Source organism: Carya illinoinensis, chromosome 16 (genome assembly GCF_018687715.1).
Source record: "Carya illinoinensis cultivar Pawnee chromosome 16, C.illinoinensisPawnee_v1, whole genome shotgun sequence".
Classification (NCBI taxonomy): domain Eukaryota; kingdom Viridiplantae; phylum Streptophyta; class Magnoliopsida; order Fagales; family Juglandaceae; genus Carya; species Carya illinoinensis.
Window position 1 is genome coordinate 15,130,272 of NC_056767.1, and position 24,266 is coordinate 15,154,537.

General features: G+C 35.0%; 1 protein-coding gene across 8 annotated transcripts; it reads left to right on the forward strand.

Moving 5' to 3' along the window:
• On the forward strand, positions 1 to 24,055 carry LOC122298651 (25S rRNA (cytosine-C(5))-methyltransferase NSUN5). 8 transcript variants are annotated; one of them, XM_043108497.1, is made up of 14 exons: positions 269 to 355; positions 454 to 512; positions 599 to 649; positions 804 to 861; positions 964 to 1,099; positions 1,401 to 1,486; positions 2,039 to 2,137; positions 2,534 to 2,587; positions 8,653 to 8,797; positions 11,507 to 11,568; positions 11,714 to 11,801; positions 22,700 to 22,783; positions 23,179 to 23,340; positions 23,562 to 24,055. In XM_043108497.1, the coding sequence occupies exons 3-14, from the start codon at positions 630 to 632 to the stop codon at positions 23,828 to 23,830; spliced, it is 1,263 nt and encodes a 420-aa protein (XP_042964431.1). In that variant the 5' UTR covers positions 269 to 355; positions 454 to 512; positions 599 to 629; the 3' UTR covers positions 23,831 to 24,055. The 8 variants fall into 8 exon arrangements, with proteins under 8 accessions (XP_042964433.1, XP_042964434.1, XP_042964428.1 ...); XM_043108498.1 differs by having other exon boundaries at positions 804 to 852; XM_043108494.1 differs by lacking the exon at positions 804 to 861 and having other exon boundaries at positions 3 to 355; positions 23,185 to 23,340.
• The last annotated feature ends 211 nt before the right edge of the window (positions 24,056 to 24,266 follow it).

A 24,266-nucleotide genomic window follows, 5' to 3' on the forward strand; every position in this document is an offset into this window, starting at 1 on the left:
TTTTAATTTGGGCGGGCCGCAAATATTGAGAGATTTTAGATGCATATATGCGGAGCATAGAGCCTCTCTCTGTGTCGTCGACTCGTCGGGTTAAAAGCCATGGCGCGTGCTAAGAAGATGAAACCAACAAGAGCAACATCGACTTTGGGACCGGCGGATAAACTGGAAATCAAGCGTTTGAGCAACGCGGAGCGGTCGGCTTACTTCTCAAGGAGAGAGGCAGCAAAGGTGTTACGGAGCGTTCTGGAAGGCGATGCCCGTCGCCGAGCCGTCGGCTCCATCAAATCACTAGTTTTCCGGCCAGCTATCAGGAACAAGAAGGGCACGTTTGCTCTGGTCTGTCAAACGCTCAAGCGTAAGTTCGAACCAAAAACCAAGCCAAACCCTCTCTCGACTACATCTATTTAGCTATAAATATTGTTTCAGTGGTAAATTTGCACGTTTTGTTTTCAGACCTTGCTATTATAAAGAATGTCTTGGAGGCTTCTAGCATTCTAAAAGGCAAGTGGAAGGTATAAACGAGCACACTCTCTTCTCTATGTTGTTTTGTTAGCCACTTTGACAATTAAGTGACACGAAATCTATGGTATTGCTGCAGAGGCAAGCGGAATTGATTTTTATTATCACATATGACATTCTTTTTGGCCAGGTGAATTCCTCTTATCATCCTCTTTCTATTTTTCAGACCAAATAAACTTCTTGGCCTTTTAGAGAACTCGCAACTAGACACATTTTGGCATTTAATGCTGGATTTTTTTTTTTAAAAGATCCAGTCAATGAAGTGTAATGCATCGATTGTGCAGGGGGTTGGAATGGTTATGGTTATTAAGGATGACGGATTCTTACCGAGGAGTACATAATGTCATCTAACACTTGTGCTTTACTTATAAAAATAAACATTTTTGCCTTTACTCTCTGATTTGAATATTTGACGTAATTCTTGAGATGGATGCTTGACACCAGGCAGTTTCACCAGTCGGGGATGCTGAGAAGTTTCTGATGCAATGGAAAGATGCTCTACAGTTAGCTCTAGCACGGCTGTTAGTGAAGGAAAAAGTGAAAACCGTTGAAGACTTGGTGAATCTTAATCAAATTCCCGGTTTGTATTTGTGGATTTGTGTGTATAGCTTATACAGTTTTTTTTTTTGTCCTTGCCATTTTTAGCTTGAAGTAATGGATACAAAAATTATTTGGCTTCACCATTTGTGTTTTTCTCCCTTCTGAAGATGGGAGAGAAATCCAAAGATGTGTTTCCTTGCTGATCTAATCCCATTCTTCATGCTAAAATATTATGCAACTGAATCAGTTAGGCAACTAGAATATTAGGCCCTGAACATCAGTTAATTATCCCTACTTGTTAAAAACAATGTCTGATCCCAATTTGCTAATTTATTCTGCAGAAGTTTCAAAACCTCGTTATGTTCGCGTAAATACTCTGAAAATTGATGTTGATTCTGCCTTACTCGAATTAGGGCGGCAAAACATGGTACTTTTCTCTATCTTTTAAAACTTTGTTGGAGCATGATTTAGAATATCTTCCGCACTACTGATACTTACAGTGATGTGAAGAAAACATGGGATACCATCAGCTGCGAAAATATCTGAAACTAACCATGTATAATTTGCTTGTTGCTGCTTGTTCTCATCTTGTTGTTGAAGTGATAATATTTAGAGTAGGTCCCAAACATTAATTTTGTTCTCAATTTTTTAGGTTTTTTCTTTTTCATGTCATGCAGTGTTTGGTACATCACTAAAGAAAAAAATATTGAAATTTTGATCTTTTCCACTGTTGGGTTCATAAGTGAGGAGAGAGTGAATTAAAAATTAGAGAGTATATGCGAATCAACTCAAGTGTACTGAAATTCTCCCCAAATTGATGACATTCAAAGAGGAAGCAGACTATGAGGAAAAGGCACAATGCATCGTATTCTCATGTGAAAATTGAGTGCGAGTGTATCTTGCATCATATTTTTAAATTACAGTGTTTTTTTTTTTTTTTCCTCTTCTTTTGATGATGCCTATTTTGTGCATTGAATAGGTTCAAAAGGATGATGTGGTTCCTGACTTGTTGATACTCCCACCAGCTACTGATTTGCATAATCATCCTCTGGTCATAAACGGAAGTGTCTTTTTACAAGTAAGAGTTTATTCCAAGTCTGGCATATTTCTTTTCAATAGCATTAAAAGCACCGTAATATGACCCGGCTTCATATTTCATGTAAAATAAGCATAATATTTATGACTCAGACATCCTAGGTTTGATTCTGCATCAAGAGTTTCTCCTGAATTACTTGGCACACCCTTCTGGTTGGTGGGTTTCTGTATACAGGTCATACTCCTTAGGGTTGGGTCCAAAAACCCTTCCTTTGTTGTTTTTTTTATAAGTAAAGCCCTGACTTGGTAAGGTCTCACATAATAAAAATAATCATAATATTTCTTTGACCTTGAACAAATTAAGATGACTTTGCAGTGGTAGTAGTTTGAAATTGTTTCTCCAATTTGACAGATATTGTAATCTTCTTTCTGCACACAGGGGAAGGCAAGTTCCATGGTGGCCACAGCTCTTGATCCTAAACCAGGATGGGAGGTGAGTAATGACTGCCTTGTTTATATTGGTGCTGAGTTGTTTTCTTTTTCCTTACTGGAGGGATGTGACTGACTTAACTTATCTTTTTCATGCTCCTTGTTTTACTATCTTGGTTTCAACTACTTATATAAAAAAGTGTCTTGGTTTCATCTAGGTTGCACCCTGACGGGTGATCGAGTGTTTGATATTTTTTTGCTGTTTCTTCAAAAAAAAATTCTAAGTGGAGACTTTCTTGTTGGAGAATTTTGAATTATGTGTAGGTTAAGTACTAAAATAGTCCTTGAATTTTACCTGTTTTTTTTTTTTTTTTTTTTTCCTTGGGTATGATAATTTTGTCATTTAGGTACTTACTGTCATATTTTTGTTAACTTATCTAATGAAAATTCTGATGGGGCATTCCACATGGATAATGACGGAAACATGGCATGCCATATATTATAAAAATAAAAATAAAATAGAAAAAAAATCTCATAGTATGAAAAGCCCAAAATCATACAAAAATTTATTTTTTTAGAAGGCATAAATACAAACCAGATAGATAAAAACAATAAGAAACAAGACAATATATATTTGAAAAAACTCAAAATATCTAGAGAGATGAAAAATAAAATCCCATAAATAGAAAATTCAAAAACATAAATCCAAAAAAAGAATTGGGAATTGGGCTATGGTTTGTACCCCTATAGGCAAAGGTGGGTTGGGAATTCGGAATTTGTTGGTTTTCAACTAGGTTTTATTGGGTAAATGGTTATGGAGATATCATGAGGAGAGGGAAGCCTTGTTGAGGGTGATCATAGATTTAAAATACGGTGGATTGTGGGGAGGATGGTGCTCGAATAAGGTGAGTGGACCACATGGGGTGGGGCCTTGGAAACACATAAGAAGAGGCTGGACCAATCTCCATCGATCAACACAGTTTGTAGTTGGGGATGGCTCTGGAATTAAATTCTGGAATGACTTGGTGTGGAGATCAAATCCTCAAAGAAGCCTACCCAATACTATACAACATTGCACAAAGAAAGGCAGCTACAATTGCAGAGCTTATGGATATCTCTTGTAGCTCTCCCCTATGGAATATTATTTTCCTTAGAGCTGCCGAAGATTGGGAAATTGACACATTTAAAGATTTTTTCAAACTTGTATACAATTGTAGAGTGACTGGAGGAGCGGATAAGATGATGTGGTCACCATCCTAGAAGGGGAACTTTACTGTAAAGTTGTACTATAAGTCTCTTATGACACATACAAGAACATTCCCATGAAAGAACATATGGAAGACTAAGGCACCCCCAAAAGCTTCTTTTTTTGTATGGACGGCTTCGTTAGGGAAGATTCTCACCTTAGATAATTTAAGGAATGGCCGGCTCATTATATTGGATTGGTGTTATATGTGTAAGAAAAGTGGCGAGTTTGTGGATCACATATTATTGCATTGTGATGTAGCCATGAGCTTATGGTATGATATCTTTGTGAGAGTGGGACATTTTTGGGTAATGCCAAGAAGGGTTGTTGACTTGTTGGCCAACTGGCAAGGCATCTAGGGTAACTCTCAAATTGCAGCTCTGATATCGACTTGCCTATGGTGGTGCATATGGATGTAGAAGAACGGTCGGAGTTTTGAGGATCGTGAATGGACAATGGATGAGCTTAGAATTTTTTTTCTTCACACTTTATTCCATTGGTCGATTGTAATAGACTTTAATGGCAAGAACATACATGACGTTCTTGTATCTTTAGACAGCCATGCCTAGGTGTGGCTCTTGTATATGTCCTGTGTACTTGGCTTTGTCTATTTTCAATAAAATTCTTATTTACTAATGAAAAAAAAAAATCTGCCTTCTCTTACAAAAGATCTATTAAACATGGCAACAAAACTCGCAAATATAAATGTAACACATGACCCAAACCACATGGCTTATACTCCAAAAAGACTAGTCAATGAGGCAATTAGAGCCCTATTAGAACTTTATAAAGAGCAAGAACTTTTCCTTCCCAAACAATGTGGGATTCCATTCACCACCTATCCTTATCCTTATTATATATCACAATCTCCCCCCCTTAAATTTCCGAAGTCCTCATCGGGCCAGTCTGTTGTAGGTGGCACGGCTCAAGTCCCACATTTTTGGTTGGGATAGGCTTTGATATCATTTGTAATGCCCCAATGGAAGGCCCAAACCACATGGCCTATAATCTAAAAGGACTAGTCAATGATACAATTGGAGCCCTATTGGAACCTTATAAAGAGCAAGAATTTTTCCTTCCTAAGCAATGTGGGATCCCATTCACCACCTACTCTTATCCTTATCATATGGGGTATTACAATATTTGACATCCAACTATCGGCTAGACACTATTCTTCATTATCATATTCTTAGTCTAAGGGAAATATTGGTCATCGAAGGTTGCTAGGGAGCTAATAATGCCATCAAGATGTATTTTGAAATGCTATGATCAATCACTCACTAGGCGGTTTAGGTTGTTGAGCCAAACAACTCCTAGGTTGAGGACTCCTAGGTTGAGGGAGAGGTGGGCATCCTCTCCCACCTAGGCCAACTTAGACATGGCTTGGGTTGCCCATATTGATCGCACCTTGGTTGAGGGAGGGGGACATTCCACTCATGTCAACCAAGGTAGAATTTAGGTGAGTAGTGTGGGGACTATGCCAAAACGAGGGAAGGAATCCCCTCATGTGGGCAAAATGCTAGTGACGAGGAGGCAGCCACACAAGCAACATCCGGCCAAGGTATAAGGTGAGTAGCACGTTGTAGAAAGCCTGGCAGATGCGGGACAACACAGTGCGACTAAGAAGGGTTTGCTCAACACCAAGCGAGCAAAGCATGTGCTAATTGTATGAAGCGTGAGCAATGGGTGAGGACAAGTTCGATGCAAAGCTGGGAGCACTTAGAGAAAACACGGAGGGACATGTGTCATACCCAAGGCCCATGCTCCATTAGGCTGCACAATAGGAGCACGCCTGGGAAGGACCTATAGGCCATATCGCTTGACCTCATAAGTATGTGGCCTAACGCCATGTTGGAGACTCTCATAAGGGGAAGGATGGTGGGTTTAGTTCCAAGGCAGGCTGTTGAGACAAGTGCGTCTTGTCCCATTAGTCACTCAGTTTCTATCATTCTTCAATTTCAAAAGACAATTGGACAGTTGAATCGAAGGTCTCTCATTCAAGCAAGACAGTTAGAGGAAACGCCAAGTTCTGTTAGGATTGTAACTGGCAGTCTTGTCATATAAAAAGCAATGGACAATAGTCAACATCCCACTTTAGAGATCGTAAAGGACTTCAACCCTTTTCTTCTTTCTAGTCAAAGGCTTCAAGGACGTTGAGAGCTTGGAATCTTCGTCAATCTAAGGATCGTCACTCCAGTGCGACCATTAGTGTTCGGAATACTATCCAGGTAGGTTCACTCCTATGATCATACTAGAAAAGTAGGATAAATGCTTATGGGTATGTTTAGGATTTGCATGTCCCACTTCTTGTCTCCTCTCATAAAAGTGCATATTTTTCTCACTATATTTATTGATTACTTCGATGAAATGATTTAAAGACGATGTGATTTAAAGTGATGTAATTTCAATGTGCACTGTACTCATGAATCGGGTTGAGGATTCCCCATACCATTATTGAGCTGCACGTTGCCTCAAGTTTCATACTGGTAGAGGGATTTCTTGTGATGATCGAGGTGGGGCATTTCCATATTGGCTTTACATGATATCGTGAGTAGTGATAGTCCTCGCGTTGATTAGGTGGAGTGTCCTTGTGATGTTTTGGTGGAGGTGTTCCACGTGTTGACCAGGTAGAGAGATTTATCGTGTCGAACAGGTGGAGTGATTCCCCGTTGGTTTTGGTGAATATGTTCATGTATTGGCCGGGTAGAGAGATTCCCCATCTCGAATGGGTGGAATGATTCTCCACGCTTGATATTTATGAATGAATATGTTTTGCTTAGAGGGTGATTCCTTGCCATGCATGGGAATACTTGTGTTTGGGCTTAGATGGTGATTTCTCTCCATACTTACAATATGTGTGTTCTTAATCTTATTTACATGAAATGGTGCATGCATATTCATTAACGTTGTCTTCCATTTTTAGTACTGTCATGGGTTTTAACTTATTGCGGTTTTATCAAAATCTCACTGTTGTGGTCCCACCAGTGGTTTTGTTCTTCAGAGCCGTAGACCTTGATGTAGATGTAGCCTAGGAGAATTACCCTGGGGGAGAAAGACCAGACCAACATGAAGAGTAACCATAGAGGCCTGTCTTCGTTTAGTTTTATAGTTTGTAATTTAAGATGTTCATTGTAGTTGGGCAACGAGTACTTTGTGGGTCACTATATTTAGATGTAAGCAATGATCTTATGATGGAGTGTAATTATATTTGGGATGAAGCAATAGTGACATTTGGATATTATTACTGTCAAGGAGTAATGTTATACTTCTTTGGTACTACTAGATTTGTCTCCGAAATCCTCTGTGCCATTTATGTTGTGATTTTCATTATCCACGTGTGCTTGATGCATTGGTGCACAACTCTTATTCGTATGAAAAGGGATACAGCCAATCGGCTCACATCCCGGGCACTGCGGCTCCTCGTTGGAGAACTACTGAGGGTGCCACAAGGAGGGTGTGGCCCTCCAATTCACTAGTGGTGTGGAGGGTAGATGTCCAACACAGTTCAAAAAGGACTATAGGGGATGGGCCGAGATGAAGGCTTGAATATGTAGCCGATCCTATTTCCGATACTAGTTGACAATTGAATCCAATTTCACTCATTATTTTCATATCCGTAATAGTGCAAAGAGAATGAAGGTCTGACTTTGTGCGCTTCATTCTCTTTGATCAAGTCACATTGGGAGTTAGTGCTTGCTATCTAAGAATTGCTCCATGGGCCTTATTGGAAATGCTTGATGGCACGATAGAAAGGAAAAAAGGCCTTGGCTTTAGTCCCTATGTCCCATACCCTTTCCCTTTGGGTAGAGAATCCAAAGGAAGAAGCTGGAGATCGCCGAGGAATTCCTCTATTTTTGCCTTGCCGCAGGTTTTTTTTTTTTATTTTTTGGGTTTTGGGGGGGGAGCAAGCAGTCAAAAAAGGAAGCAAACCAAATAATTGTTCTACCTAAATTCTAAAACTCAAAGAAGGGAAGGGGAGGGATTAGGCTCTGATATTTGAGTCCTATATGCAAGCCGCTGTGGAGGATATATATCAGCACCATTGGCATGGCAAGATTTAATTTGCAAGATTCATGCTTTAAAATTTTTCTACCAAATCAAGTCATGACATACCAATAGTGTGGAAGATGCATCCACACCGGCTTGCAAAAAGGAATTTTCTAATTTCTTAGAGGTTTTACTGCATCCCAAAGGATTAGGCTCACTTTGGTTGGTTAATTCGATCTGTTAATTGATGGTTGGCAATTTTGATAGTCCTAATGATGATTATTTCATGTGTATCTCGATTCTCAACGATGGCTTTAAAAAACCTTGTGAATTGATTACCCTCCTCTTCCTATTTTTTTCTTTTGGTTTTTAAACTTTGTTACCTTTTTTTTTTCCTTTTTTTTTGGCTTTTCTAGTGTTCTTTTTTTGTTTTATGTTTTAGATATTTTAGTTTTTTATTCATATTTTTTTGGTTCCTTTTAAATATATTTGGGCTTTTACTTTTGATTTTTGTGTGATTTGATTGATTTCTTATTTATGCTCTTTTTGGAAAATTTGTTGGACCCAAAGAGCAAAAAGATAAACATGTAAAACTCCAGGATTATTTTATCACTTAATCTAAACTCATAATGCATTTGGACTTGAGTTGTTTGTTTCCCTCTTGTGGTTTTAATTTGATATATGAGAAATTGCATTATAAGTGGGAAGATGCTTGTGAAAAACTGCAGTAAATAACAGCGTGAACTGTGATGAAGTTTGACCATTTGCTCTGTATCTGCACTGCTATACATCTTTTGCTTTTGCCTTAGCCATGGGGTTGAGATCTATCAGATTTATTCTGGATTTATTATTTTTGTAATTGTTTGGTTATTGCTCAATTTATTTCTTCTTTGAAGGTTCTCGATGCATGTGCAGCCCCAGGAAACAAAACTGCCCACCTTGCTGCTCTTATGCGAGGAAAGGGGAGGATTATAGCATGTGAGCTGAATAAGGAGAGGGTTAAACGTCTAAAAGAGACTATTAAACTTTCCGGTGCCTCTAGTATCCTTTCTATAACTTTTTATCTTTCAAGTTCCATTTCATTTTATTTCGGTCTAGTTATTTAGTACGTCTTTACTGTTTCACAATTGTTGAATATTACAGCTACCTACTTGTTGCTGTGCTACCAAGTGCATGTTTGGGATTGCAGTGGGTAATACAGCTTTTAACTTTAGGGGTTTTAGTTGTAGAGTTAAATTAATAAGCTCTACTATTAAAAAGCTATTTACTATTTTTTTTCTACAATAAACAAGAGGCTATAGCCTCATGAATAGTGGATTTTCTTTGATTTCACACTGAGCAATTACTATTTTGCCCTCATTTGCACAATTACATTTTTGTCCTATTTTCTTTGAGTTCACATTGGACAATTACGTTTTTTCCCCTCATTTGCAGTTACATTTGTGTCCTCTAATCTTTGAGTTCACATTTAGCAATTACCATTTTGCTCTCATTTGCACAATTACATTTTTGTCCTAATTTCTTTTGAGTTCACATTGCACAATTACGTTTTTGCCCTCATTTGCACAATTACATTTTTGTCCTCTAATTCATCATTAAAATTTTCTATGATTCTAATATTAATTAGAATATAATAATAATATTAATGAACTTACAAATAATCTCAATTGAAGATTTTGGTTTATTGAATTTTTGTGGAACAAATTAACAACTTAGGATTTTTTTATATTTCTTCTTAGATTTAAAAATAATAGTATTATTTTTCGTATATAATATTATTTGAAAAAATAACAATTATCTTCATATTATTTTTCATAGTAATTCATAAAAATAAATCATAGTCATTGGACTAATAATAGTTTCATTTTACAAAATGTAATTATTATTTTTATATTCCAATTTATGCCTCAGTCTAAAATTGGTCTTTAATTTATCATATTCACTATTTTATTTTTTGTGGTAACACATTTCATATTAATATTTTTAATGCATTTTTAAATTATTATTAAAATAATTAATAAAACTTTCTATCCTTTAAAAAATTATTCTGGTAAGAAGATGCTTTTATTTTCTAAGATCGATATTGCAATTCCAAATTTGAAAAGCATAATAATATTATATTTAAGTTAAAAAATGAAAATATTGTCTTCAGATTTAAAGAATAATATTTTATTACTATAGGATATCGTTTCAAAAAAATAATAATTGTCTTCATATTATTTCTCATAATAATGAATCATACTGAAAGACACTTTTTAAACTAATATTATTTTTTATTTGAAAAAAACATTAGACGTTTTTTAATTTCAAATGAATAGTCTATTTTTGCATTTTATCATTCTGATAATAATTGTATCCAGTAGTTTTCTGAAACAGTTAAAAATAATATTATTTTATGTTTATTTATGAGAACAATATTATTAATATTAATATTATTATTATTGTTATTATTATCTACATGTCTAATTGGTCTCATAACGAGTGGAGCAATGCATGCCCTATTATGATTTCAATATAATGAATTCTAAACATTTTATTTGTTATGTGTTCAATAATTTTACATTTTCTGTTTACTTCATATTTTTCAAGTATAATCAATTATAATCATTTGTAAAATTTGGTGAATAGATTTATGCCTTCTATACATTTACCATACTTGTTTTTCTAATTGATATGCATCTTAAAATTACATTTACCATATCAAAAATGCAGTAGCACTTTCAACAGGAATACGTCCCTTACACGTAAACTCTTACCTAGGGGTAACAATATGTCTAAAGCAATTTGAAAGATGTTACATTTATTTAGAAACAATATAAGAAAGTGCTTTTGAGGTAGAGAAGACAAAAAGGTCATTGGATTTTTTTAAAGATTATGACCATGTCCTTGATAGAAATCAAATTTTATAACCAAATATCAACGAAAATAGTTTAATAGGATTTTCAGTATGTATAATGAAAAAAAAAAAAACCCTTCAATGATACATGTGAAATAGTAATACAATTACGCTCAATATGCATAGCATTTTTCCCACTAATAAGATCAAAGGTTAAAAATGTAATTATCTGAAAGTTGTATGAGTATTTTTGCCCATTGATAGTCTTCTTTAAAACTGGAACTATGTTTCATAGTATCTAGAAAAACATGTTTGAGAAAAAGCATCAAAATGATGCTTTCCTGAAACTTACTTTTTAGCTTTTTTAAGATTAAAAAGTACTTTAATATGTAACAACCAAACAACCTAATTTTATCACTAATGAGCTTTTGAGACTATTTAAGCACTTTTTACAATCCCTAATGCAACCCTAAACAGACCCTAATGATCATTGCTGTTCATTTTAAAATCTCTTTTCACTATGTATAGAATTTCTTGGGGTATCGCTCCCCTAAACAAACCCAAGGGGTTGGCCCAAGTGATGAAGGCCTTAGTCTTGGGGTATCACTCCCCTCAAGGTTCAAGGTTCAACACCTCATGGATGCAAACAATCATTTATACCCCTTGTTGAAAAGCTAACGATTTAACCAGTTCCATGCAGGGAAACTTCCGAGGGTGCGGTGCACGGGACCGGGGTTTACTCCTCTGGGGTGGGTCTGAAGGGTCCTGTCTTGGAGAGGTTCCCCGACATTAAAAAAAAAAAAAAAAAAAAAAATGTATAGAAGTAGGCATTGTGGGATAGTTTCTCATCTCTTTTAACGTGTCTATGTTAAAGTTTGTCACAAAACACTATTTAAGCTTAACCTGGATCCTAGATATAAAAGTTCTGAATGGAGATTTCTTGAACATCAACCCAAAGGATCCATCGGTCTCGACGGTAAAGCATAATGCACTGTATCCTCACAGTTATGGCATTTAGATATCTGAATTGTCAGTTTTAACACCAGTATTCACGGTTAGTTGTTTGAATTTGTCACCTCATTTCAACATGAGATATATTAAATGCAAATTTAACATTGCAGATCCGTGCCATTCTTTTAGATCCTTCATGCTCTGGCTCTGGGACAGTCTCTGTGAGATTGGACAATCTGCTCCCATCTTATGCTGCAGGTAATTTTTTAATATCTCTGGATTTTTTTTAATAAGTGACGTGTTAACCTTTTACTGACTCATAGTTATGACTTCATATGTTTTCTGTAAGGTGCTAGAAGTTATGGCAATTAGAAAATTTATTCTAATATGGTATAATATTAAATACACTTCCTATTTTTTCAGTCGAAATCAAATGATCATTAATCGGTGTGGGTTGTTTGTTGACATGGCCTAACCATTTGTATTTTATTTTAGCAAATATGATTTCTTTCCATCTGTATTAGGGTTTGAATCCTACATAACTGATTTAGATATACGATTTATTGCTTCTTTTTTTTTTTTTTTTTTGCTTCAATACCAAAATCCCTGTATCTGATGGAATCAAATAAGTTCAATACCCTCTAACTTCATTCTTCTTACACAATCCTTACCTCACGACATGGTGGCCTAAAACAAAGGGAGGGATGTGGCGGAGAGTACAGGCATTATAACACTTTGTCGGCCCCAGATTTGCAGAGTACCGTGTGAGTTGTTTCCATGAGCCACCATTGGGGACTTCTGCTATGGTCTGGCCAACCCAATGAACCTCAACAAAATCTTTCTGGGCAACTTCATTGTTCATTATGCCCTCCACCGTCAAGTGGAGATCAACCGCTCTTTCCCTCCCAACATATCCCACTTTACACATTAACTTTCTTGCCTCCATCACCCTCAACACCCTTTCCGACCACGCCTTCTCCCTTGGACTCAAACACTTCAACAACAGTAAGTGCCCCTCCTTGATTGCTTCTTTGGAAAGAGAAAAAGGAACTATCGCTCTAGGGCCTTGGTCTATGATATTCGACTTGCCAGGATTCTGTCTGGTTTTTTTTCACCCTCCATTAATAGCACATAGGATTTTGAATTGCCAATGCAGCTCCCACTTTTTTATTGAATAAATCTAGATTTGGCCCCAAAATTGTTACTTCTATGTCTTGGGAGAGTATGAGCTATATCAATTTGTCTAACATAGGTGATACATGTCCAAAATGCATCCTTCAATTAAGAAATAATAATAATCGTAGATTCATATTCTGTTGTCAGCCCTATTTTTTTAGGGATGGACACTAGAATTTAAAACTTTTCTTTTAAACCTTGCTGTCAGATTTTAGGAACATATCAAATGTTTTCTCTAAGGCCTCGTTTGGTTACAGATGAGATGGGAAATCTATGAATAGTAGTGAGATGATTTGTGAATAGTAGTGAAATGGTTTGAATTAAGATGTTTTATGGGGTTTTAGGAAAGGAGAGAAAAAAGTTGAATAAAAAAATTATAAAGTTAAAAGAGGGTTAGAATATAATTTTTTAATATTTTTTTTTGTTTTGGGATTTGAAAAGGTTGAGTTGTTTTTAGTGTTTTGTTTGGAAATTTGAAAAAGTTGTAATAATTAGATGAAAAAGTTGAAAATTTGAAATTGAAAAATGTTTGTTTGCATGGTGTTTGGATGTTGAGATGGTTTGAAAGGTTTGTGAAACCAAATCAGGCCTAAGAAAACCAACTCCTATAATGAACCCAATTTTTTTCACTCTTTATGTTGCCCTAGAAAACCTTTATTTTTCTTATAAAAGGATGCTAGGCCAAACATTGTTTGGTAACTGAAATGTTTTGCTAAAGTTTTCAATATATTGGAAAATATCAAACCAAAAATGTTCAAATCTGAAAAAATACACTATTTCAACTTTTCAACTTTTCATCCAATCATTGTCTCAACACAAAAATCAAAATAACTTTTACAAATAAAAAAACAAAAACTACAATTATATTCAAATATCTTTTCAACTCTACCTGTCCACTTCGCAAACCCCAATATGAAACTTATGTTTAACAAAAAAAAATATTCATATTTTTTTCTTTCCTTTTGCAAAACCCAATAAACAATAGATCTAAAAAAACCCTCAAAGATTCTCAAAATTCTCCATAACCAAACATAACATAAATCTCATTATCTCAATTCAGCCATAATTAACCCTTTTTGCTGGCCCCTTTTAGCCCAAAACTCAAAATTCTCACAAAATTGAACCCCTTATCGAATCTTGAAGATTTTACAAAACTAGTAGCCCTTATCCTTCCCCCACTTAAACCATGGCTGCAAGTTTGTCTTTGATGAATTAAGTGGGTTTTTTGCAAGTTTTTCAGGGTTATTTTTTTCAAGATTCAAGTTTACATATTAATAACCTTCTAATGGATTTCTATGTCATTTGAAAGTTATATTGTCTCAATCTTTTTCGACACCAAAATCATTGAGATTCATACCTGGTCATTCTTGGTGTTTTCTGTCTATATATCTATTCTATATATAAAAGAGGCTATAGCCTCATGAATATTAACGTTTGTTTTCGTTCACTCTTGGGTTTTTCTCTTCATTTGCACAATTACGTTTTTGTCCTCTAAGTCATCATTAAAAATACAAGTAGAATATAATAATAATAAGAATGAAATATTAATAATTTACAAATCATCTAAATTGAAGATTTTGGTTTGTTGAACTTTTATGGAACAAATTAACAACTTAGGAATTTTTTTTTTTATATTTCTACATAGATTTAAAAATAATAATATTATTTGAAAAAAATAACAATGATCTTCATACTATTTTTCATAGTAATTCATAAAAATAAATTATAGTCATTGGACTAATAATATTTTCATTTAACAAAATGCAATTATTATTTTTAGGTTCCAATTTATGCATCATTTTATAATTGGTCTTTAATTTATCATATTCACTGTTATATCCATTTAGTTTTCTTAAATAATTAAAAACAATATCATTTTCTTTTTTCAGTTTATTATTTTTAAACTAATATTATTTTCATTTGAAAAAAAAATTATACTTTTTTAAATTTCAAATTAATAGTCTATTTTTTACATTTTATCATTCCAATAACAATTATATCCATGTAGTTTATTATTTCATTTTTTTCATTTATAAGAAAATAATAATAATAATAATAATATTTTCTTTATTATTTTCTACCTGTCTAATTGGTCTTATAACGAGTGGAGCAATGCATGTCCTATTATGATTTCAATATAATGAGTTCTAAATATTTGATTTGTTATGCGTTCAATAATTTTACATTTTCTGTTCCCTTCTTTTTTTCAAGTATAACTATAATCATTTGTAAAAATTTTTGCATAAATTTATAATTATCTTTACATTTATCATACTTGTTCTAATTGTTATGCATCTTAAAATTCATAATTACCATATAAAAAATGCAGTAGCACTTTCAATAGGGAATAAGTGCAAGCGTAGGCCCTACCTAGTATATATAGATATATATAAACTAGTAATGGATCTTTATTGATAAGTGCGAAAGGTGTAATTTAGGTACAAGAGTGACACCTTTTTGATTGGCAACGGGTGTCTATCTAGAATGTGAAAAAGATGCAAAGAATTCTTGCAAGTTTAGAGCATTAAAGTCTGTAGATACAGTCCAGGCAAAGAGTGTTGATAATGAAGTTCTTGTGCTCATCCATTGTCTGCTCATGGTCTCTGAAGTTTCTATTACTTCTCTAATTCTAATTACATCAGATGAGGCAAATGGGGGCAATCTTTCATATTGCTGCAATTTGTGAGCTGCCATCTGGTCTTCTCCAAGAATAAAAGAGCTCCTCAATTCCTCTTGGTATGATCCACCTGAAGAAGCCACTCCACAGTGCTCCTGCAATATCACAGTGAAGAAGGAGATGATCAATGGACTCTCCACTTCTCTTACATGTGTAACACCACTCAATCACGAGAACATCTCTTCTTTAAGTTATCCATCATGAGAATCATCCTAAGTGTGGTTATCCAAGCAAAAATAGGAAAGTATTCTACCTCCTTTAGACAATATGTGGGCTGGTTAGAAAGAGTGATGTGAACCTGTGGAATTGGAATTCCTTGAACCCACAATCAATTTGAAAACTCACTCAAGAAAGCCAAATCAAGTCAATGGATGGAGAATCTAGACCCGTTGAGAACTCGTTTAAAGAACCTAGATTATATTAAAATCTAGACCCGTTGAAGAACCCGTCACAATAACCCAGATTACAAAGGAGCAACGTCACAAAGCTTGTGATTTACTTTTGATAAGTTCATAAGTTCAAGAAGAACAAGAAGAATAAGAGGAGATAACTCAACTTACAATGAAATTCAATATTGTTTAACCATGAAGTGGGCAGCCAAAAATGTTTAAATACTCCCTAACAAAAATAATCATAGGTCAAAATAAGGCCCCTTCCCAAAAATAGCCTTAAGTGAACAGTGCGGCACTACAGTACCGTAAATAGTGCTGCACTATAGTAACTTCTTGAAATCTTAGTTCAACAAAAATAATAATTTTCCCAACATGCCCTTAAGTCCTTCTCATAATAAACCCAATTATTCTAAACTAATAAAATAAGCTCTTTAAATGAATTAACCAAATTGAATGCCTTCAAATCATGTTGCTTTCTTCTATAGCTTGTATCAAATTGATCAAAATTGGTTCTCCTTCCTTCAAGCCCATCTTGAGTGTTGCGCTCTTACTAGCTTCATCCCAAGTGGATTGCACTAATCCTTGCATTTCCTCCTTGATCATTTTGGCTATTGATCTTGTAATTGACCCATCTGGAACTTCCAATGGATCTTTAAGACTAGGTCCATATTGGTGCCCGTCAAAGAGACATAAAATATGTGGGATGGTTAGAAAGAGTGCTCTTGGTCAAAGTGATTCTACCTCTTTAGACAAATTATATCCTCTTCCAACTGGCTAGACGACGCATATCTATGTTCTCAATAATCTCCTCCCGAATTGCCTTTGCTTTGAAGGCCCTAATGGAAGACCCATGTAACAATCCTCCGCTCGAGGGTTAGGAAAGCTACTAACATTAAAAGAACTTTATATGAGCCAAATCCCAAAAAATAAAATAAAGAAGTCCAACTATATTAAAATAGACTCATAGGTAGAACTTATTAGAAATTGTTCAGTCTTGTGCTATTAAAAAAAAAGTCGTTTATTTGTAATATAAAACATAAATTATAAATAACGTAGCCTATGCCTCTTCTCCCTGAGCTATGTCCTGTTCAGCAGCTCCATCCTCACATTGGTCATCATCATCTTGGGCAGTTAACACGTAAAAACAAATACTCAGTGAGCAACTATATCATATAGTCAACAAGATAATAAGATACTTTTTTTAGCTATAAAGAGATTCTCCATCAACTTTCAGTTACATTTATGCATATACATTTTTCCTTCAGTCGATGGCTAGTATGCACTATTAGCCCTGAGTGATCCTTGTGAGCTCAGCTCTTGCCGGGACTATTGGGGAGAAGGTAGTCCTCCTTAGGGATAGGCATCCCTAGGTTGCCTATCCTAATGTTGCCATCCGCTCTTTTACCTTTGGTACCATAAATCTTCATTTACCTTATATCTGTCCCTCATTTGATCCTTTCTTTCCTTTCCTTTTCCTTTTCTTTTTTCTTGTTTTTTCAATATTCCTTTCCTTTCATATCTTTCATTGATTTAATATATGGTGATACTATATATATAAACATTGCAAGCAAAAGTTTACAATCCATTTTATTGCATTCATTGTGCTTATAAAAATAGGGTACGTGTAACATGGGCTAGCAATAAACAATCTATACATCTTATATCGTTGAAACATGTACATGTAGTATAACTTTGCAAAAAGAGCATTTTTGTTTACATAATTAACAAGAAGGGTATGATCACAATACCTCTAGCCTTATGCAAAGAATCAGTCTTGTCAACAATCACCTACCTATACACCATGTCAATTTCAGTCTAACTTTCATCTCTTCAAACTGAGAAATACCTGCTGGTAGGAAGTTCTTAATGTGGAGTCTTTGTTGTAAATCAGTTCCGTAGGACAATTTCCTTTGAGATTTAGGAGATTTACAATTCCAGCAAGGAATCTGGTTGTTATTAGGCTTTGGGAGCCCTTTATTGAGGTGGATGTAATGCTGTCCAGTGCTGACATCAAGTGTATTATGCATAGCTTAGCTTTAGTCATGATTTTCTAAAGCTAAATCATGCTTTCAGTTATGGGTGTGTCATCAACATATCCGTGACGTCATATGAGGTCGCTCTCGTGTGTGGGATGTGTTTAACCGAGGAGGAAATATAGTTCTCAGAGCTGTCTGGGCTTGTTGTCAGCACCCCCTTATCTGTAACCTGCTTATGGCATGAATTCTTGCATACTACATGCTCTGCTAAGGGTTTATCATTTCGCCTGTGTGTCAATGCTTTTTTATCATTATCATGCATGCTATGTTAAGAAATTTTGGTTTTAGGAAAGTTTGGGGTTACTGGCAGCAGTCCCTTAATAGTTACTATGACCTTTTTATGAGGGATAAACTATGGCTTTTTCTCGGTTGCAAGGGCAGATTCTATCCTCGAGTATTTGATCTCGTGATGTGCTGTCCTTAGGGTTCAAACTTATAGAACTAAAGCATGCAAGTTTGATCCTTCACTGGTGATTCTCGGGTATGCAGTTTTTCAGTAATGAACTTTTTTTGCCCTGGTCTTCATGACACTGCAAATGGGGCAGCACCATGTGACAAAAACTTGACTTGAATTCCATGGATGTGTGTGTCTGTGTGTATATATGCATCATCTTGTATCATGACACATCTAATATGCATAAATCATGATTCAAATACTGTTTTGAGGCAGTTTGCTTTCATGATACTTATACAGCATTCAGCATGATCATTTTGGTTTTCTATTTGTGCATGGTATCATATCTAATGCGGAGTTGTCCTTTGGTCGAATTTCATGCAATCTTGGTATAAAATTTGATCAGTCTGTGCACCTAAACGTTAAACTTCAGGAATTGTGAGCACTTGGAAGGTTTCTACAGCAGGGTCACTCCTAGTACCTGGACAATTATTGTTGAGCTAATGTTTAGAAAAGAAAAAGAATGAAGAATGGTTTAAGAGCCTTTTAAAAATCTGCCACCAACCAGATTGGACTGATTTCTCCTTTGAATAGCATGACTTGGATAAAATTCCTTGATTTTATGATGCATTAATGTTTAAGCAACGTTTTGAAGAGTTGCATGCATATTAATCATTTGAAACAAATCTTGATGGGCGCCAAGATGGATCCAGTCTTAAAGATCATTTGCAAGTTCCAGATAGACTAATTACAAGGTCAAGAGCCAAGAAGATCAAGGAGCCAATGCAAGGATTGGTGCAATCCACTTGGGACGAGTCTAGCAATAGCCCAACATTCAAGATGGGCTTGAGAGATGAAAATCCAGTTTTGATTCATTTGATACAAGCTATGGAAGAGGGAAACAACATGACTTAAAGGCTTTGGGCACTTGAAGGCTTTCAACTTGTTTAATTCATTTAAAGGACTTATTTTATTAGTTTAGAATTATTGGGTTTATTATGAGAATGACTTAAGAGGGGCGCCTATTTAAGGACATATTGGAAAAGTTATTATTTTGTTGAACTAGGGTTTCAAGAAGTTACTGTAGCCGAGTACTGTAGACGCGGCACTATTCACTAAGGGGCATTTTTTGGAAGATGGAGATTTATTTTGGTTAGAGTTCTAATTAGGTTTTGGTTTAAATACTCTTTGAAATCTCATTTTAAGAAGTTTATGAAATTTGATGAATTTTATTCATTGTGAGTTGAGTTTATCTCCTTTTGTTCTTGAATGAACTTTTGAACTTATCAAAGGTAAATCACATCCTTTGTGGCGTTCCTCCTTATAATCTGGGTTTTTGTCTTCAATGGGTCTAGATTTTAATATAATTTAGGTTCTTGAAACGAGTTCCTCAACGGGTCTAGATTTTCTATCCATTAGCTTGATTTTGACTTTCTTGGATGAGTTTCCAATGTTGTTGTTGGGTCTCAAAGTGAGTCGATTGGGGAAACTCACCCGATAAACCCCAATCGACTCGCTTTGAGACCCAACAACAACATTGGAAACTCACCCAAGAAAGCCAAAATTAAGCTAATGGATGGAAAATCTAGACCTGATGAATAACTCGTTTCAAAAACCTAGATTATATTAAAATCTAAATCCGTTGAAAAACCTGTTTCAAGAATCTAGATTATAAGGAGGAGCGCCACAAAAGTTGTGATTTACCTTTGATAAGTTAATTCAAGAATAAGAGGAGATCAACTCAACTCACAATAAATCAAATTCATCAAATTTCATAAACTTCTTAAAATGAGGCTTCAAAGAGTATTTAAACCAAAACCTAATTAAAACTCTAGCCAAAATAAATCCTCATCTTCCAAAAAATGCCCATGAGTAAATAGTGCCATGTCTACATTAACTTGACTATAGTAACTTCTTGAAATCCTAGTTCAATAAAATAATAAATTTCTCAACATGCCGTTAAATAGGCGCCCCCCTTAAGTCCTCATAATAAACCAAATTATTTTAAACTAATAAAATAAGTCCTTTAAATGAATTAAACAAGTTGAAAGCTTTCAAGTACCCAACGCCTTTAAGTCATGTTGTTGCCCTCTTCTATAGCTTGTATCAAATGAATCAAAACTAGATTTTCGTCCCTCAAGCCCATCTTGAATGTTGGGCTCTTGCTAGACTCATCCAAAGTGGATTGCATCAATTCTTGCATTACCTCCTTGACCTTCTTGGTTCTTAACCTTGTAATTGGCCCATTTGGAACTTGCAAAGGATCTTTAAGACTAGGTCCATTTTAGCGCCCATCAAATCTGGGATTTGTCGAAAGCAAAAAGTGTTCACTAGCTGTCTGCGCATTGCAAATGCAACAATGTTACATCTTAGAACACCTATGTGGAGTTGGCTGTTATTTTCAACATCAGTTATAAAAAAAAAAAAAAAAAAGTATTTTCTACAGCACTGCAATAACCAATGTAGGTGGCTGTTAGTGTTGTCTAATATGTGACCACAGATTAGACCTATGTTGAGTTGCCTTCCAATGGTTCAAAACCCCAACATTCATAAGCCATAAAGGAATTACATCCAAGTAATCTTCACTTATGCATTCCTTGCTTTTCAGTAAGTACATCTATACCATAGGAATAAAATTGCGGCCTCAAAGATTATATCTTAGTCCAAGATGAGATTTGTTAGAAGGACTATCAACTGCCCTAAAAACCTAGGAAAAGTCAAAAAAGGCCTCAAACTAGTGACCTCAAAATCCAATAAACTAAGTTCAAAAGCTGTCAATAAACAATGTTTCAGCGAACTTCAAAGCTGAAACTAATGACTTAAAAACCATATTATAAAGACCTAATGATTGTACAAAGGCTAAGTTCGAGTAAGGACTTAGACTTCAATGGGTTCAAATTTCAGGATTTTCTTGTATGTTTTTCTCCTAGATAGATATCTCTTGTATATACATCATGTTTACTAGGGTTACACCTTTGGTGCTTTCTAACATAGTTTTTTACTTGAAAAAAATGATTTAAGGATAGATTTCCAAATAAAGTGTATCATAACACTGACTTACACTAAATCATACATGAGAAATAAGTTAGAGTGAATGATCACTCAATGATGTAGTTGTCTTAAAGTATAAACAAGCAACTTTTGAGCATTTAAAAGAGAACAAGTCAAATCCGTCCTTAGTACTGGGAGTAGTATTAAGGTATTAAGGAAGGCTATATGGTAGAAAATGCCTCAATAGATTCATTATTTACAAATATGATTACTGGGTTATTAAGCGAAGCTGACTGAGTTCTTGACGTTAAGGAGTTAGGCAAGTAGACATTGCCTGATGGCGCAAGACCCATATCTCCAAAATCGAGATCATGGGTTCAACCCCACTCCCCTAATGTATAAAACAAAAAAAAGAAAAAAAGAAGAAGATATGATCATTTCTTTTAGTTTTTCAACTTTTAAATGAAATAATTTTATCAAAAATGGTTTTAAGTTAAACATATGCTATTAGCCTTTCTTCGAAAGTCCCTTTTTACATACCTTATATGATATGTGAACGGTGCATTTTTTTTCACTGATCAAAAGAAAATGTTATGAAAGATTATTCAAATGCTATGCATAAACTTTATTTTTTTAATCTTAACAATAGTCTATTCAAATTTTTTTATGTCACATGTTTATACTATTTTTATGATGTGCATATACTATGTTAGGAATATTTTATGAAAATGAAAAGAATGTTAGAAAAGAGAGAAAGAAAGATGATGTGTGGGCTATGGATGATGTGTGGTCAATCACATGTTTTTAAATGTTTTTGCCTAATGAATGGATGACTAGGCGATGGTACAGAAGTGTAGAAGGCGGAGGCAACTGTCTTGTATAGTCCATGGTGTTGAATCACTTGAATGCACCACTGTTTATTGGGTTTTTTTCATATGTTATGAAAAAAACGACTCCACTATTATGACGGAACGGAGCCGGGATCCTTGATATCGCCAACCCTAACACATATGGCGTAATTGTGTGTAGGTCATCCAAGCTATTAAATGGAAATTGTTTTTTTTTATCAATGCTTAACAAGGATAAATGATGTTTATAATGGTTTTATCTTTTTATTGTATGATGTACCTCTTTAGTGAGTATATAACCAGATTCTGTCGAGGACAAGTGCACAAGCCTTTAAATATAGAATTGGAGTCTTTACCTTGAAAATGTTTTCAGTTTGTGATTGTACAACAATAAGGGGTGTATATAATATGTATAGTATGACGTTTTTAGATTGTAGACTAAGTTTAATAATTAAGTTTGATTTATAATAATATTGTACGATGTTAAAGTTTATCAATAAAGGCTGCTTAGGCTTTTGGTATACGAGACTTCTGTTATTTGCACTACAGCCCGAACAATGTTGCATCCTATCCTTAATGGAATGAGGTGTTACAGCTACTCTGTCCTTTTATCATATCTCCTTCTGTGTTTAATTTTCATAGATTTTGCAGCTGATGTTAAGGACACTGAAAGATTGAACAAGCTTGCGGCTTTCCAGAAAAAAGCACTCGCTCATGCATTATCTTGTAAGTTTGTTTCTGTGCTAGGATGGTTTACTGACTATTCATCCATGCTATCATTTTCCCCAAAGTTTGGTAGTTAGTTCATATATTTATTCCCATGTGAAAGTATCGGACAGTCCATTGTTATTTTGACAAATTGTTCAATCACAAACGTTAATGCCAAACCTTGATCTTTGTTGTGATTTGTGGAACTTTTAGTAATGGGAGAATCCTCTCTGGGACAAATTTCCATTGAAACATGGATTTTAAAACATCAGACTATATTGGCCTATTCAATTGGTTTCTTTTTCTTCTTCTCTCTCCCCGTCTCCTGGAGGATATTACTCCATAAAAATTTTGTTGTTTTACTGTACAGCACTTGGAATTTATTTTAAGGGTACTATATGATCTGATAATAGTTCCAGCGGCTGAAAGAGTGGTGTACAGCACATGTTCCATTCACCAAATTGAAAATGAAGATGTCATCGAATCTGTTCTGCCCCTTGCTGCCTCCTATGGCTTTCAACTAGCAACTCCCTTCCCCCAGTGGCAACTCCGTGGTCTCCCAGTTTTTCAAGGCTGTAAGTGCTGCTCTGTCTCAAGCACAATTTGTTTTACACCAATAGAAATCATGAAATTTGATAATGAAAAACTTGTATTTGTTACAAATTCATACCAATCCAAAGTTATTTGAGTTTTGATGTACAGAGACCTCTGAATTTTCCAGAAAACAATTTTTAGAACTTGGAGAATCAACACTGCCAATATCTCCCATTACTGCCTGATTTTTATTGTCATGCAGCACAACATTTGCTGCGAACTGACCCTGCTGAGGATGGAGAAGGCTTCTTCATTGCTTTGTTTACCAAGGAGGACAGAATCAATCACTTTGAAAAGCAAGCAATTTGCAACACTTCCGAAGCTCTTTCCAGGGAAAACTGCAGTGATCAATTACTCAACAGGAAGAAAAGATGTGTGATACCTTATGTCGGTACTAGATTGTTTCAGATATGGTTGCATGGAAAACAAGATTGGCCCCAAAAGAACCAGAAACATTTTCAAAACAAGTGATTTGAATAGAGGTATCGGCGTCTTTTAAGATTTGAAAATACAATTCAGTTCTGGGTCAAATTTTCTTCTCATAATTGATGATGGTGCCAGATTATTTATTTGTCCGAAGTCCTCATGTATAACTGTGAAGGAAAGTGCTGCATCCACACCAAGGATGCAACACGAGCATTTTTACCGATTAGTATTTTATTTAATTTATATATATTTTTTTATTTAATGATTAAATAAGTATATTTTAATGATGTTGTGAAATTTTTTTTTTTAAACTATTTATGAAAATAAAAAAATAGATGAAAAAAAAAAGCATAAATAAAGGCCAAAAGGCCTTGTTGGTGAGTTTTCTCGTGCTACAGCCTTGGTGGGTGTAACATTGTCCTACTGAAAGTTAATAGGACAGAAAACCCTGCGACTGTGTCTCTAGTTTATCCAGCTGTGA

What these genes read in the sequence shown, in the direction of transcription:
- LOC122298651 (XM_043108493.1), top strand. Translation starts at nt 100, where the DNA reads ATGGCGCGTGCTAAGAAGATGAAACCAACAAGAGCAACATCGACTTTG. An exon ending in GGTCTGTCAAACGCTCAAGC is followed by an intron (nt 356 to 453) that starts GTAAGTTCGAAC and finishes TTTTGTTTTCAG; the next exon opens with ACCTTGCTATTATAAAGAAT. An exon ending in ATCCTAAACCAGGATGGGAG is followed by an intron (nt 2,588 to 8,652) that starts GTGAGTAATGAC and finishes TCTTCTTTGAAG; the next exon opens with GTTCTCGATGCATGTGCAGC.